The sequence below is a fragment of the Lynx rufus genome, unplaced genomic scaffold (genome assembly GCF_022079265.1).
Source record: "Lynx rufus isolate CCGP_SWC_20201006 ecotype Redwood Valley unplaced genomic scaffold, mLynRuf1.p SCAF_20, whole genome shotgun sequence".
Lineage (NCBI taxonomy): Eukaryota > Metazoa > Chordata > Mammalia > Carnivora > Felidae > Lynx > Lynx rufus.
The window spans coordinates 13,638,215-13,652,448 of record NW_025814835.1 but is presented as its reverse complement, the minus strand read 5'-3'; the positions used below and the strand labels follow the sequence as shown (position 1 = coordinate 13,652,448).

General features: G+C 46.6%; 1 protein-coding gene across 1 annotated transcript in view; it reads right to left on the bottom strand.

Moving 5' to 3' along the window:
• KDSR (3-ketodihydrosphingosine reductase) overlaps window positions 1–14,234 on the bottom strand; it is a 39,990-nt gene continuing 25,756 nt past the window's right edge. Inside the window, exons 8-10 of the mRNA XM_047086222.1 lie at window positions 11,856–11,939; window positions 8,198–8,299; window positions 1–3,843 (exon numbers count right to left, since the gene is read on the bottom strand). Of these exons, the coding sequence (XP_046942178.1) occupies window positions 3,724–3,843; window positions 8,198–8,299; window positions 11,856–11,939 (306 nt within the window). The 3' untranslated portion in view covers window positions 1–3,723. The remainder of the gene's footprint in view (window positions 3,844–8,197; window positions 8,300–11,855; window positions 11,940–14,234) is intronic.

The window sequence follows — 14,234 nt, the reverse complement described above, 5'->3', positions numbered from 1 at the left end:
TAAAGCTTGTTCCCCCTTTATTTTTTTGTTGTGATTCAGAAATACAAGATATGAAAATTAGGTTACAATTCTGCCACAAAAGCTTCCAAAGTAGCAAACACAAGTTCTAATATATATCAAAATAGCCATGTGCATTCTTACACTTTAAAAATGTCTTTAAAGCTGCCCCATCAAGCAAGTGTAAAATATAACAGCTATTAACTCCTCTTCAAAATATCAAATCTGCCATCACTGCAGCGAACTAAGCAAGGTTTAGTCCAGGGTATGGAAGGTTATGTTTAGTATGTACTTTTTCAAACTGAGTTACTAATAAGAACTAAGGACATGAGAAAGATACAAAGCATCGTGTGTCAAAAACTATGAATATTTAAAAGTGTCCTCATGTGAGTAAGACATGTTTAAATTAGAACATGACATAATAAAATTAAATCTGTTGATGATATAATTCAGTAAAAAAAATTTTCATGGTATTGCCTTCTTCTAGAAAGACAAAGACGTACAATTCTTTGAATTGAAGCAACTATTTCCTAAATGTTTTTGTCATCTAAATATTAGAAACGGTCTCTCAATGTTTCACTTCCAAGAATAGACAATATACGGTTTAACAAACAGATTTATAACTGAACGTATATACGTATTAACATAAAGAGGCCATTACGGACAGCATTTTTAATTCTCTCTGTCTCAGCTTTGAAAATTAATTATTAAAAAATACAGAAAAGAACAATTACCTTGACTTGGTTTTTTTGTAAAAAAAAAAAAAAAAACACCTTTTTTAAACCTCTTTCAGTAATGAAGGGTCCTTGAATATATTTTGGTATTTCTATGGACGAATGACATCAGGCATTTTTAAATAAATATACTCGCAAATACGCTATAACAAAACAGTAAAACCAAAGCCGGCAGAGACAAGATTTAGAACCAACACTCACATAATAAACTGTTGTTGGCTACGAACAGAAAGCCAACATTTCATCAGAATTGTAATTAAACTCTTTCTGCCACAGGTAAGGCATAGACACTTCTGTTGAATCAATGACCTCTTTAAAAAAAAAAAAAAAAAAGCCAATAGCTTCCTGAACAATCTGACTCATGGTTTTTTGTTTTCCTTCCCCTGAGCAAAAACACAAGTCTACGTAAAAAAAAAAAAAAAAGAATAAAAATTGAGCCAAAAAAGATAAAAAATAGGATTTGCCTTTGTCCTATTTTCATGTTTCAGATGAAGTCAGATCTTTGCGTGATGCTGCTGAATTTCTATAATCCTTTACCAAACCCTTAGGGCCAGATGTGTTTCAGATTTCTTAATTTGTTAGATTTGGAAAAGGTATATGGGACATACACTGGATATTACGGAACATCTCCACAGAATCCGGGGCAATACCTACAATTAAACCCACTAGTGTCTCTTCAGGAAAAAGGAGTAGTAGATGAAATGGATACATCAAAACTATAATACATCAGATTTGGCTATCAAATGAATAATGGCACTAAATTTAGAAAGAGGAAAAAAAAAAAACAAACCACCTTAGTTTTCAAAGCTTTCTGGATACAGAGCTTTGGCCCTTTGACATCTCTGACAAAAAAAGCCCATTCCCTGACATTTTGGTCTAAACAAAATCTGCTCTCGTGAGGGAGCTTCCATTGGGCTGGGGATAATAGTTCCCACCATGGAACAGGGGCTCTTAAATTTGTTAAGGTAGCAGATTCCCTGGAGGTAATAACAGTACAGTCTATGAGGATAACTTGAGAAGTGTATATTGAAATAACTGTGGTTAAATAGTGAACTGTATTAAATGAGACACCATCTTGGACTAGATTTTCATATAGACCAGCAGTAGAAAGTGCTGACATTCAAGGAACATTTAGGAGAGAAACAAATACAAGTGAGGAACATCCCGATATTAACATAAATGTTTTCTGTACCTTAAGGAGACACAGTCATTACTCTCTCTCAGAGGCTGTGAAATACGACCTAACATAGTTTGCAAACAATAAACAAGGGCTGTATGAGACTGAAAGAATCATGAAAGTACTGTGGCGTCAACCCACCCCCACAAACTGCAATGAAGTCACTCCAAGCAACGTATATATTCAATAATAATTTCTTCTATCTTTGTCAGTGTTAAAGTATGCCATTCCCAGATCCTCATTAAAAGAACACTAGGAATTAAAGCCATGAAACATTTCACTTGAAAAAAAAAAAAAAGAAGTCATTTTGAAGTCAAGAGGGCCAAAAACTCAAGAGCAAAAAAGGTTGGCTATAATTTTTAAGTCTTTAATCTTTTGTATGCATAGTATATGCATACTTGTGTATGCAAGGAGGAGGGGGGTAGCATTATGAGGAAGGTGACTTGCCTTCAGCAGGGGAGCGAGTACAGTGATGGCGTGAAGCAGGGAACATCGGCCAAACTCATCAGAGGCACTTTATTGTAGAAATCCACTAAACTGAGCAACGGAGCTTGGGATCTAAAAACGGCAGTCACGGGGCCGAGAGGGCTCCAGGGCTATGTGACAGGATTGATAACTGGGCTTCCTTACCATGGGGCACGAAGAGAAGGTTCTCTGGGTCAGCAGGAGTCACAAAACGACGGGTGATCATTTTCTTGCCAAGATGAGGATCTGCGAGCTCGGCCCTGTCCTATCTTCTTTTTCTTAATGAGGAAACCGTACACGGACGCTCGTCAGCCTTTCCTAAAAGCTACATGTATGCTACGAGAAGAATGTCACGCTTTTCTGAGTTTTTTCGTGTTTTAATTAATTCATGAGTTAATTTAAAAAGTCAAGTCAAAAAATTTTCACTGGTCATTTTTTGGTTTTGTTTTTGTTTTTTTACAAAAATAGTGTAGCAGTATCAGCAAAACTGGAAAGGAAGGGATGGGAAGAATGGAAAGAGCCCTCTAACGGAATGGGCGGGCTCCACGTCACCATGGCTATTGAAGAAATTGTAAACTTTTAAGCTTCTAAGATTTTATTTCTCTTCAGAAAAAATTGGGGGAGGCTGCCTTTCCCCGTGAATGAAAAATGAGAAGTGCTCTAAGCATTCGCGTCTATCTAAAGAAGGCAGGAAAGCGTGATTTTTCCTACTGGAGGATCCTTCTCTCCTTCCCTTCCACTGCACTGCCCTCTCTCATCCCCCTGTAGTTTTACGGGATCAAAGAGAGAGAGAAGCCACGAGTTTCCACCAGAAGCACAGTGAGTCAGGGGCTCTCTCGTGCATTCAGGCTCTCCAGCAATGTGTGAAACTCCTCTTGAATCAAATACACCATGTTAAAAAGAAGGGGGGGAAAAAAAAGGCTCCCAAAACCCACAGAATGCCTTTCGTGGAAGGTTAAGAATGTCCTTGAGACGTCGTCCTGTGTATCATAAGGTACATTTCTGGGCTTAATCTCAGTGGAGGAAGAAAAAGAATAAATAGAAAACTGTAAATGATCGCTCTGGAATGACGTTCTTTCCCCTGCTCACAGGCCCTTCGGTCCCATACGATCCTCATGTCTCCACCTCAGACAATCAGGGGCCTCCCGTTCCATATTTGCATAGTATTAATAATATCACCTGGCGCTGAACATCTATCCCCTCGCCTGAGCCAGGTATCTGAAGAGCGCTGGTCCAATCTCACAGATTCAAAAGCAACACATTTAAGTGGCTGTAGGCCACAATCTGGGTCCCTTTAAGCAGCAGGCTGTTCAGATTATTTAGAAACAGTCTTTCCTCCCGGGGTAAGAATTAGGCAGTTTTGTCTGCAACTTCAGATTTCGCTCTCTGCATCATGCAGCGACGGACTATGCTGTCGAAACTTCCCAGGTAAAACAGAGCAATGGTGCGGAACAGGCCCATGGTAACCACCTGCAAGACAGAGACAGACCCCTGAGCTCGTCCGACAGCACAAAACAACAGCTCTCTTCAAGGGCTTGTTTTTCAGGTTTGTTTATTTTGAGAGAGAAAGGGAGAGAGATGGAACATGAGTGGAAGAAGGGCAGAGAGAGAGGGAGAGAGAGAATCCCAAGCATGCAGGACCCAATGTGGGGCTTGAACTCACGAACCGGGAGATTGTGACCTGAGCCGAAGTCCGACGCTTAACCAACTGAGCCACCCAGGTGCCCCTGATAAACGGTTTCTAAGACACATCTTCCCATCTACTCCAAGGATAGGCAGGACGAAAACCCCGGAAGTGTCAGGAGAACACAGAGGACAGGAGCTGTCCGCTCTGCACCCCTGGACAGCACGTGTCCGTCAGAGGTGTCACAGAGAAATATTTGTCCAATTAATAAACTCACATTATACAAAGAACAAAAGCAGGTATTCCCACTAGTCCTAGGGTTCTACCAGCTAGGGAAGAGCCACTCCAGCATCCCAAATATCCAAACTACCATTAAGGCTTTGTGGTGCAAGACTTACATTCTGATCGCAAAAGTCAGACCACCGTATGCTCAGCGCTAACACTGTGGGCAGAAAGACACCGTGCTTGCCCTCCACGAGCTTATTAGATAATTGGAAAGACAACCAGCTGGAGGAGGTAATTACTGCGTCCAGTTGAGACAGCGGATGTCCATTAACTGTCACTCTTTCTGCCACTGCGCTCTCCCTAGGAATTTTTTTTTTTTTTTACATTTTTTTTTTCAACTTTTTTTATTTATCTTTTTTGGGACAGAGAGAGACAGAGCATGAACGGGGGAGGCGCAGAGAGAGAGGGAGACACAGAATCGGAAACAGGCTCCAGGCTCTGAGCCATCAGCCCAGAGCCCGACGCGGGGCTCGAACTCACGGACCGCGAGATCGTGACCTGGCTGAAGTCGGACGCTTAACCGACTGCGCCACCCAGGCGCCCCCCTAGGAATTTTTTAAATTCCTAGAAACACAAGGAGAAGCATTTTCAAATACACCCGTTCTCAAAAACCTTGCCTCCCACGTGCCCTTTTCCAGAAAAGTATTAGAAGAGTTAAAAAGGCACATTAAGGGGTCAACAAAGAAAAACAATGTCATGTGACCCAGGAGGCGGGGGACCCGGCCCAGATGAGAGGCAGAGGGGACCCCCGGACTTGCGGCAGTCAGTCCTGACGGGTGGCTCGGAGGCTCCAGGAAGGATTCCTTCCAGAAGGGGAAACTGACAGAGTGCCTGATATGTCAGAGAGGAAATGAAGACGGTCATTGTTAATCATACATAGAAGAAGGCCAATAACGGTTCCGGGGAAAACAAAAGGTTGCACAAGAAAGGAAAATTGATAATGTGTAATACGGGGTTCGGCTGCGAATAGCATTTAAATAGCCAAAATAATGATGACCTCAAATACAGATCTAACCCAAATCGCAACAGAAGTAAAAAGGGGGTGCGAATGGAGGGGAGGTGGCTGTAAGCGGAAGGAGGAGGGCGTGAAGACGAGCTAACTCCTCATCTGTCTGGGTAGAAATCAGCGGAGGGGGCCACGGCAGTCTAGACTCTGGATGCACCCTCGATGGAGAAGTGGAGGCGAATCTCAGGAGGCCCCGCCCACAGGACAGCGCGGCAGAGCGGGGGGGCGGGGGGTAGGGGGCAAAGGGGGGCATGTGGCACAGAGGCCGCTGTTGCTCCCAGGGAGCCCTGAGAACACTGGTTCTCTGAAGGGCGTGTCAGGACAACGCTGAAAAAACTAAGAACCAAAGGGAGGCTGGAAAAAGGCAAAGCGACAGGGCCAGCAATGAGGTCAGTGATTGCCCGGGGTTCAGGAGGAGGGAGGGAGGGACGAGCAGGCGAAGCACAGGAGAATGTTCGGGCTGGGGAACTATCCCACGTGACAGTCCAACGATGGTCACGTGGCGGCTATACACCTGTCAAAACGGGTGTGACCCCAAGACTGAACCCTAATGCAAACCAATGACGTCTGCAGACTGGCTCATCAACGGGGACAACAGACCGTGCTAATTGATGCAAGATGCTAAGAATGGGGAGCCGGGTGGGGACAGGAAGAGAGCTCCCTAATTTCAACTCAAATTTTTTTGAAATGTTTTATTTATTTTGGGGCGAGTGAGCATGAGCGGGGGCGGGGCAGACAGAGAGGGGGGCAGAGGATCCGAAGTGGGCTCTGCCCTGACAGCACGGAGCCGGCTGTGGGGCTCGGGGAACCCTGGGGTCGTGACCTGAGCGGAGGTCCACCCAGGCAACTCAGCCCAAGCAACTGAGCCACCCAGGGGCCCCTCAACTCAAGTTTTCTGTCAACATAAAACTGTCCTAAAAAATAAAGTGTATTACTTGAAAAGAAAAAACACCTAACGGAAAGAAAAACACATCAAGAAAAAGCAACTGTAACACCGCATGCCAAAACACCAAAATACTGAAGTCCAAGGAATTTTACTGTCTTGGGAGTTTTCTGCAAAAAAGCAACATATAAGGTGAGACTTGCAGTTGGTGGGTTGGTTGGAACAGTTGGTCAGAAAAAGGAAGCGTGGGGATAGAGGGGCAGAGACAAAGTCTTGGAAAGCGGGGGAAGAAAGGCAGAGGGTGAGCGGGGTCAAAGGTCAGAGGGTTACCCCACGTGATGTCACGGAAGCTGTTTTCCTCAGTGGTACTGGGGAGCCACTGAGGGTTGCCATGCCAGGTGGGTCTGCAGTTCAGAAAAACCAGCGTGGAACAGTGATGGCGCTCTGGTGCACCGGGCCTGGGACGGGTGCTGTGAGGCCCCCGGGATGGGGGGGCCGCATCCTGTGTCACCGGAGGGGCCACCACCTGCCCCAGCTGGTTACTGCCAGGTGCCGGGAGGCCTTCTGATTTCCCAAGAGAAGTCCGAAATCTGGACTTTGTGTGGAAAAGCTAATTAAAAAATTTTTATCTCAACAAGCACACTCGTACCAGATGAACCAAACATTTTATAGGCCCTCGGGCCCCCAGTGACGACCTCTGGCTCGCAGAGCGTGAGACCCAGGCAGGGAGCCGACCGCGGCGTCCCAGGCCCGAACTGCGAGAGCAGCGGCCGCTGGGGAAAGGAGCGGACCAGGGACTGGAGGGAGGGAGGGATGGACCTGACCCCTCACGCGCGGGGCAGAAGGAGGGGGGCAGGGACGCCACCCACTGCCTCGTCGGGCTCCTGAGTGAACACGAACACTGATCCTGATCACAGCGCCAATACGGAATCGGGGCCGGGATGCTGGGAAACAGGGCTCTACTGTGGGCAGTGCGGTCACAGCCCGGGGAAACGTCTCAAAGAAGCGTATTCGGCACCGGAGTGGAGGAAGCAGCTCCGTGCTCAAGTTTTAGGTTTGGCGTCACGGAAGCGGAAGGGACAAGGTGACCACACAGCACGTGAGGAACGCAGGCGGCGGCTCCAGCCAGCCTCCGAAGCTCCTAGCATGTGCCAGGCGCGGGCCGAGAGGGGCGTCATGTAGTACAGCCTCCATCTCTAAGAGGAAGTCACAGAGTCGTGGAAGAGAAGAGTGAGGGAAACCCACACCCGCGTCATTTGGGTTTTCAGTCTAGACACGGTCGGCGGCACGTAACTTCGTACCTGGTTATAAACTATATAAACTACCCATCGGCGTAGACAGGCCCCTTCGCGGGCAGCCTTCTCTCCGTCTACACTCCACCATCCGCCATCGGGTCTGTGCAGAGCCAGCCCTCTGTTAGGACACTTGTTATATGACATGGCACGGGTAGCACTTTTTTGTCTGTCTCTCCCCCTAGCCCGTAAGCCCCTGGGGCTGGAGACATTGCTCCCTCCTGATTCTGCACGCAGCACATCCACAAGCGGTTAACTTCCGTGTGGCCTGGATGGACCACAATTTGTGGAAGAGTAGGCTCTGCGTTGAATCCTTGACTCGTTACCTCCCTAGGCTTAGTTGCCCGTGACCTGACTCGCCTAGGAAAGGTGTTCTGTTCCGATACCCAGTACCTTCCATCACTCTACCGCAAACACTCGGATCGGTGGTTCTCAGACGAGAACCCGGACGAACACTCCGAGGGCGGAAGCGGCCTTCCCTCTCTGTGTCCACAGTGCCCAGAACACAGAAGACCTCTCCCCTGTCGGAATGGTGTTTTTAACCTCTCCCCTCCGGTGGTGTCTTTAACCTATGTCCAAGTTTCGTGTCCCTGACACAGGGAGGGAGACAATGGATACTGCCCCATCCTCAGATGAAGGCACTGAGTCTTCCTTTAGCCTTTTCTCATTGGGGTTCAATGAAAGGCACTGTCTGTCTGTCCGTCCATCTGTCCGTTGACGTAGGCATAGCTCACCTGCTGGAGCCCTTCAGTAATAGAAGTCACAGGAGCCATTCCACAGGTCAGGGATGAGAGCATGTACCCATCTGAGCCAATGGAACTGTTAAAATTTCCTTGCTAAAAGAAAAGGAGAAGAGGCAATGGTAGTAACCAGGAAAGGAAACAGCACATCAGAAGCAACGAAGCGGGCCCACTCCAGGTGGCATACCAGGGTGACAGAGCCTACGTCGGAGTTCACAGATGAACGTGGCCTTGGCAGACGGGCTGGAATAGGGACACAGGTGGTTCCCAAAATGTACGTCCGTGGACGCTGGGGCTCCTGAGACCCTTTCAGGGGATCCAGGAGGACAAAATGATGGTCATAACAATACGAAGACCTTAATCGCCTCGTCGCCGAGTGACATCTGCACCGATGGGCGAAACTGCTAGCTCATTAGCACAAACCACAGTAGCGGCACCTCTCCACTGCCACACGCACTTGCAGTAATAAATGTACAGAAATTTAAAAAGTCTTTAAAGAGGCGCCTGGGTGGCTCAGTGGGTTGAGCGTCTGACTTCGGCCCGGGTCATGATCTCATGGCTCGTGAGTTCAAGCCTCCGTTCAAACTCCTTGCTGTCAGCGAAGAGCCTGCCTCGGATCCTCTGTCCCCCTTTCTTCTGCCCCTCCCCCACTCTCTCTCTCTCTCTTTCAAAAATAAACAAACATTAAAAAAAAATCTTAAAATAATTTTTAAATGTCAGTTTTGCTTTAAAATGCCCTTGATAGGGGTGCCTGGGTAGCTCAGTGGGTTGAGTGTCTGACTCTTGACTTTGGCTCAGGTCATGGTCTCACGATTTGTGAGTATGAGCCCCACACAAGGCTCTGCACTGACAGTGTGGAGCCTGCTTGGGCTTCTCTCTGCCTCTCTCTCTCTGCCCCTCCCCTGCTCGCTCGCTCTTTCTCAAAATATATAAACTTAGAAAAATTTAAAAATAAAATAAAACGCCTTTGATAAAGCAATAAAATTACTCATTTTTTTAAATTTTTTTTTTTAACATTTATTTATTTTTGAGACAGAGAGAGACAGAGCATGAACGGGGGAGGGGCAGAGAGAGAGGGAGACACAGAATCCAAAACAGGCTCCAGGCTCTGAGCGGTCAGCACAGAGCCCGACGCGGGGCTCGAACTCACGGACCGCGAGATCATGACCTGAGCGGAAGTCGGACGCTCAACCGACTGAGCCACCCAGGCGCCCCTAAAATTACCATTTTATTAAATCTCAACCCTTAAGGGCAAGTCTTAAGAGCCTACGTCACAAAAAGAGAGGGAACACCCAGCGCCCTCTGCTGTGTTCTGTACCCAAGGGGGACGGCTGCCCAGCAGAAAGGCCCTCCTCTGACCGTTTAAGTCATGAAAATTAATCTGTGGTTATTCAGACTTGGGTATTTGGAAGACATTTTGTGGAACACGAATGACATGAGCCTGTGACTTCAAGGAAAGCTGGCAGCTTTTATGGTCAATGTTAACATCTGAGCTTTCAAGGAAAAATTACGATTTGTGAAAACCTGTCCGCCATTGTGAGACTGTCAGCTGCCCAATATGTAAAGACTTTTATGATAAGACCAGCGGTGATACGAATGGATGAAATTTGGTGTTTTTTTTTTTTTTTTGGTAACTCAATGAGCCCATATTTTCCACATGACGGATGCATAACATTACAAAATCATGAATGGGTACAAAACATGCAAAGTGCAAAGACCAACGGGTTTTAATGTAACAGAGAACAAAAAGTTCATTAATGTGGTTTCCAATTCCACACTGTAATTAACCTTTAAGAAACTACTATTCATCCGGTTTGGGTTTAATATCAAAGAAGAATGTCTGCAATTCTCTGAAAAGCCTATTTAATATTCTTCCCTTTCCTAACTACATATCTGTATAAGGACAGATTTTTTCTTATATCCTTCACCCCAAACAACATTTTAGGGCAGGCGGAATGCGGAGGCAGTGATAAGAGTTCAGCTGTCTTCTCTTCACAGAAACATTAAAGACGTTGGTGAAATGTAAAACAATGGCACTTTTCTCGCTGAAGTTGTGTTTTGGAAAACTATTATTGTAGAAAAATTGCATTAAGATGTAATGGGTTAAATTGTGTTTTTTTTAAGCGGATTAATAAATACTTTTTAGATTATGCATTTGCAGTTTCTAATACGGCAAGCATTGATAACTATAAACCTGTAAAGAAATCACTGGGATGGTCAATAGTTTCCTGTGGAAAGTGGCCAAAAAATGAAGTTTCAAGACCACCTGACTCAAGGAGCCGTGCCAACATACAAAGAGCTTTCAGATCGTTCAAGGCACAGGGTGTGCCCGCTTTGATCTGAGGGGAGCAGGAAAAGCTAAGTCCGCTCGCTCCACTCCTGCCATCTTTCTGTGCCCTTTTTTTTTTGTTGTTTATTTCTGAGAGAGAAAGTGCAAGTGGGGGAGGGGCAGAGAGAGAAGGGGACGGAGGGTCTGAAGCGAGCTCTGCACGGACAGCAGTGAGCCCCAAGTGGGGCTTCAACTCACGGACTGTGAGACCCCGACCTGAGCCAAAGTCGGACGCTTGGCCAACTGGGCCACCCAGGCGCCCCCCTTCTGTGCCTTTGAGCACAGGGCATGGGTCTCCCAACTGGCTGTATCTTAATGGAGTTCGATACTTCTCGTATCCTGCTCAGCTGGTGCTCGTGCCACAGTGCATGCGGCCCTTCAGGGAGGCTGAGCAGCCCGCTGCCACCTCATTGCACGGGTCCTCGAATCTCCCACGTGCGGCGTAGGCCTGAAGTTTACAGACATCCCCCGTTGGTGTGTGTTCTTCTGCACGTGGGCTGACAGGATGTTGTCAAAAGTGTGTGGCAGTCGGGGCGCCTGGGTGGCTTGGGTGGTTAAGCGTCCGACTCTCGGTTTTGGCTCAGGTCGTGATCTCACAGTTCCGGAGTTCAAGCCCCGCAGCGGGCTCTGTGCTGACAGAGAAGAGCCTGCTTAGGATTCTCGCCCTCCCTTTCTCTCTCTGCCCCTCCCCTGCTCTCGCTCTCTCTCTCTCAAAACAAATAAACAAACACCTGAAAAAGAAAAAAGTCTGTGGCACATACGTTGTTTTAGAAGACGGCAGGCTCCAAATAGACTCAGTAGCCTGGAGGCACATTATCTGGGTGGACAGGATGGTGGCCTGGTGGGGTTGGACACACCTCCTTATTAGTGAACATTTGGGGAAAATGGCACTGGGAAGCAGGAAGGTGGAAGAAAAAGTCCTTCATCAAGGAGTCAGGCAGTTAATAAAGTACCTAACATCGCCTACAACTGCGAGTGCTGTGGGCAAGCAGCAAAAGGCAGCAGGGCCAGACATGGAACGTGGTTATTGACACACGGCTCGAAGGTCTCACGTTCTTTTTAAAGAACCAAAGTTCCCAGACATCCTTACTCATCAATCTGTTCCTAAGGTTGAGATATGTACTTAGTTTCCAGAAGCCTACTACTTTACATGGAATCAATAAAGCATCTAAGGGAGAAGAGTGGCGTCCAACATGCGACATGAATGTGACCCAGAAGTAACAATGACTAACGCTTTAAAATAAGCCCTGGGACAAACATCGTATCTCTTTTCAGAAATCCAGCATCACAACTATTAATGAAGAAAACAAGGACTGTACTTACTATGGCATCCTTAACAATTTGTTTGGCCACTTGCTCTGGTTTGCAAACAGATACGGTCTCTGAAATCAGACGAGTCTCCAGAGGCTGAAGGTGGGAAAAAAAAAAAATGGATGTATCAGTACCATTATTGCCCATTAACTTAAAGAACAAAGAGTTCTTTTTTTTTTAAATTTTTTTTTTTTTACATTTATTTATTTTTGAGAGACAGAGAGAGACAGAGCACAAGCGGGGATGGGGCAGAGAGAGAAGGAGACACAGAATCCGAAGCAGGCTCCGGGCTCCGAGCTGTCAGCACAGAGCCCAACCCGGGGCTCGAACTCACGGACCGCGAGATCGTGACCTGAGCCGAAGTCAGATGCTTGACCGACTGAGCCACCCAGGTGCCCCAAGAACAAATAATTCTTACAACCCTCCTTCCCCTTCTTTGTAAATAATTCCAGTTTTCCACCTTTGAGCAGATTCCTGCTTTTAGAATCCAGTCCATCTGGATTCTAAATCGGTTTCTACCTGGTTACTGTATAAAATTTAGCGCAGTAGCTGAAGCAAGATCAGGAGGCCCTTGCCACTCTCCGTTGGACACGTGTGGTCTCGGCTCCAGTGGGGACCACCAGAGCTGGAATAAGAAAACGCCACTGGAACCATCCTGGTAGACTCCTCACTGCTGGCCAGACACCTGACCGACAGTGTTTATGCAGAGCCTCGACCGTGTGTCCTGAGCAAGATGACCAGCGTCTCCGTTCTGACCATACTCCCAGGCTAGCAAAAGACTGACACGCGGACAGAGCTGAGGCCATCGGTCGAGACAGCCCCAGCCCAGTCCCTGTTCAACAATGCCGCTGCTTCTTAAAGGACCTACGGGGGAGGCGGGAAGGAGGAAACTGGGACAGAAAACACTGAGGGGCCCCTGGCACAGGCTGTGCGCTCATTACCAGGCTGGGGCATCAGCACCCCAAATCAAAGGTGGTTAAAGGTCCACCTCAGTTGTCTCCTTTCCTGAATTTTTTAAAAAAAATTTTTTTAACGTTTATTTATTTTTTTTTTTAAATTTTTTTTTCCAACGTTTATTTATTTTTAAGACAGAGAGAGACAGAGCATGAACGGGGGAGGGGCAGAGAGAGAGGGAGACACAGAATCGGAAGCAGGCTCCAGGCTCTGAGCCATCAGCCCAGAGCCCGACGCGGGGCTCGAACTCACGGACCGCGAGATCGTGACCTGGCTGAAGTCGGACGCTTAACCGACTGCGCCACCCAGGCGCCCCAACGTTTATTTATTTTTGAGACAGAGAGAGACAGAGCATGAACGGGGGAGGGTCAGAGAGAGAGGGAGACACAGAATCTGAAACAGGCTCCAGGCTCTGAGCGGTCAGCACAGAGCCCAACGTGGGGCTCGAACTCATGGACCGCAAGATCGTGACCTGAGCCGAAGTCGGATGCTTAACCGACTGAGTTACCCAGGCGCCCCTCCTTTCCTGAATTCTTAACTGGAAGTCCTTTCTCTTTTCATCTTTGCATGTTGCTGCCTTAATATATATTATAGCTACTTGTATATTTGTCTATTACCTCCTAAGTTCTTTGTGGGAAAGGGCTCCCCCCCACACTTTTTTTTTATCTTCCTTAAGGTGACATAAACACGTGCTCAGAAATTCTTTAAAAGGGAGTTTCAGTTTGAAGTTTTAAAACTTAAAGCCTTAAACTGCATGAAACTATACATTTTTTTTTACCACGTAGGATTGAGAAAATTAAAATAAAGAACAGAATGTATTTTCTTAAATTGGAAACGCATAGCACTTCATAAAAGTCAAGTACTTCTTGATGAACCTGAATTAAGAGAAGGGTTCTTCTGAAAGTGCCTTGCTCCTTCTTCCAGACCACCAGGCCACACACACAGTAGACTGAAAAGCACTATGGCGCCCCCTGCAGGGCTCACACATCGACATAGAATTTCATTTATCCAAAGTTGGCTCAACACTACACCGGAGGGAAAAAAACCAACTTAACATCAAAATCAGATCTTCCCAGGGAAATCACCACTTTTTGTCAGCTTTGGCTTCAAACAGAAAAGACTGCTTACCAAATGTTACAAATCCGCTTAGCAGGCCCCTGCTCATTCTAAGACAGGGCGTTTGGCTTACATTTACTTCTTTGAAATAGTTGTAATTTTAAGAGGCAGACTCAAAAAGAAGTGAATAGGGAAAAAAATGTTCTAAATCATACACATCTTTTCGCAAATACACGGTCTATGGAGCATAAGTGCCAATTTTTATGCTGCAGAAACTCGCACTTACTAAAGCATTACTACGAAGGAAAAGAAAACCAATCAACGCCCATTCAAGGTAGTTAAGTTCTGGTCGATTCCTTTCTTCTCCACTTGATTCATGTG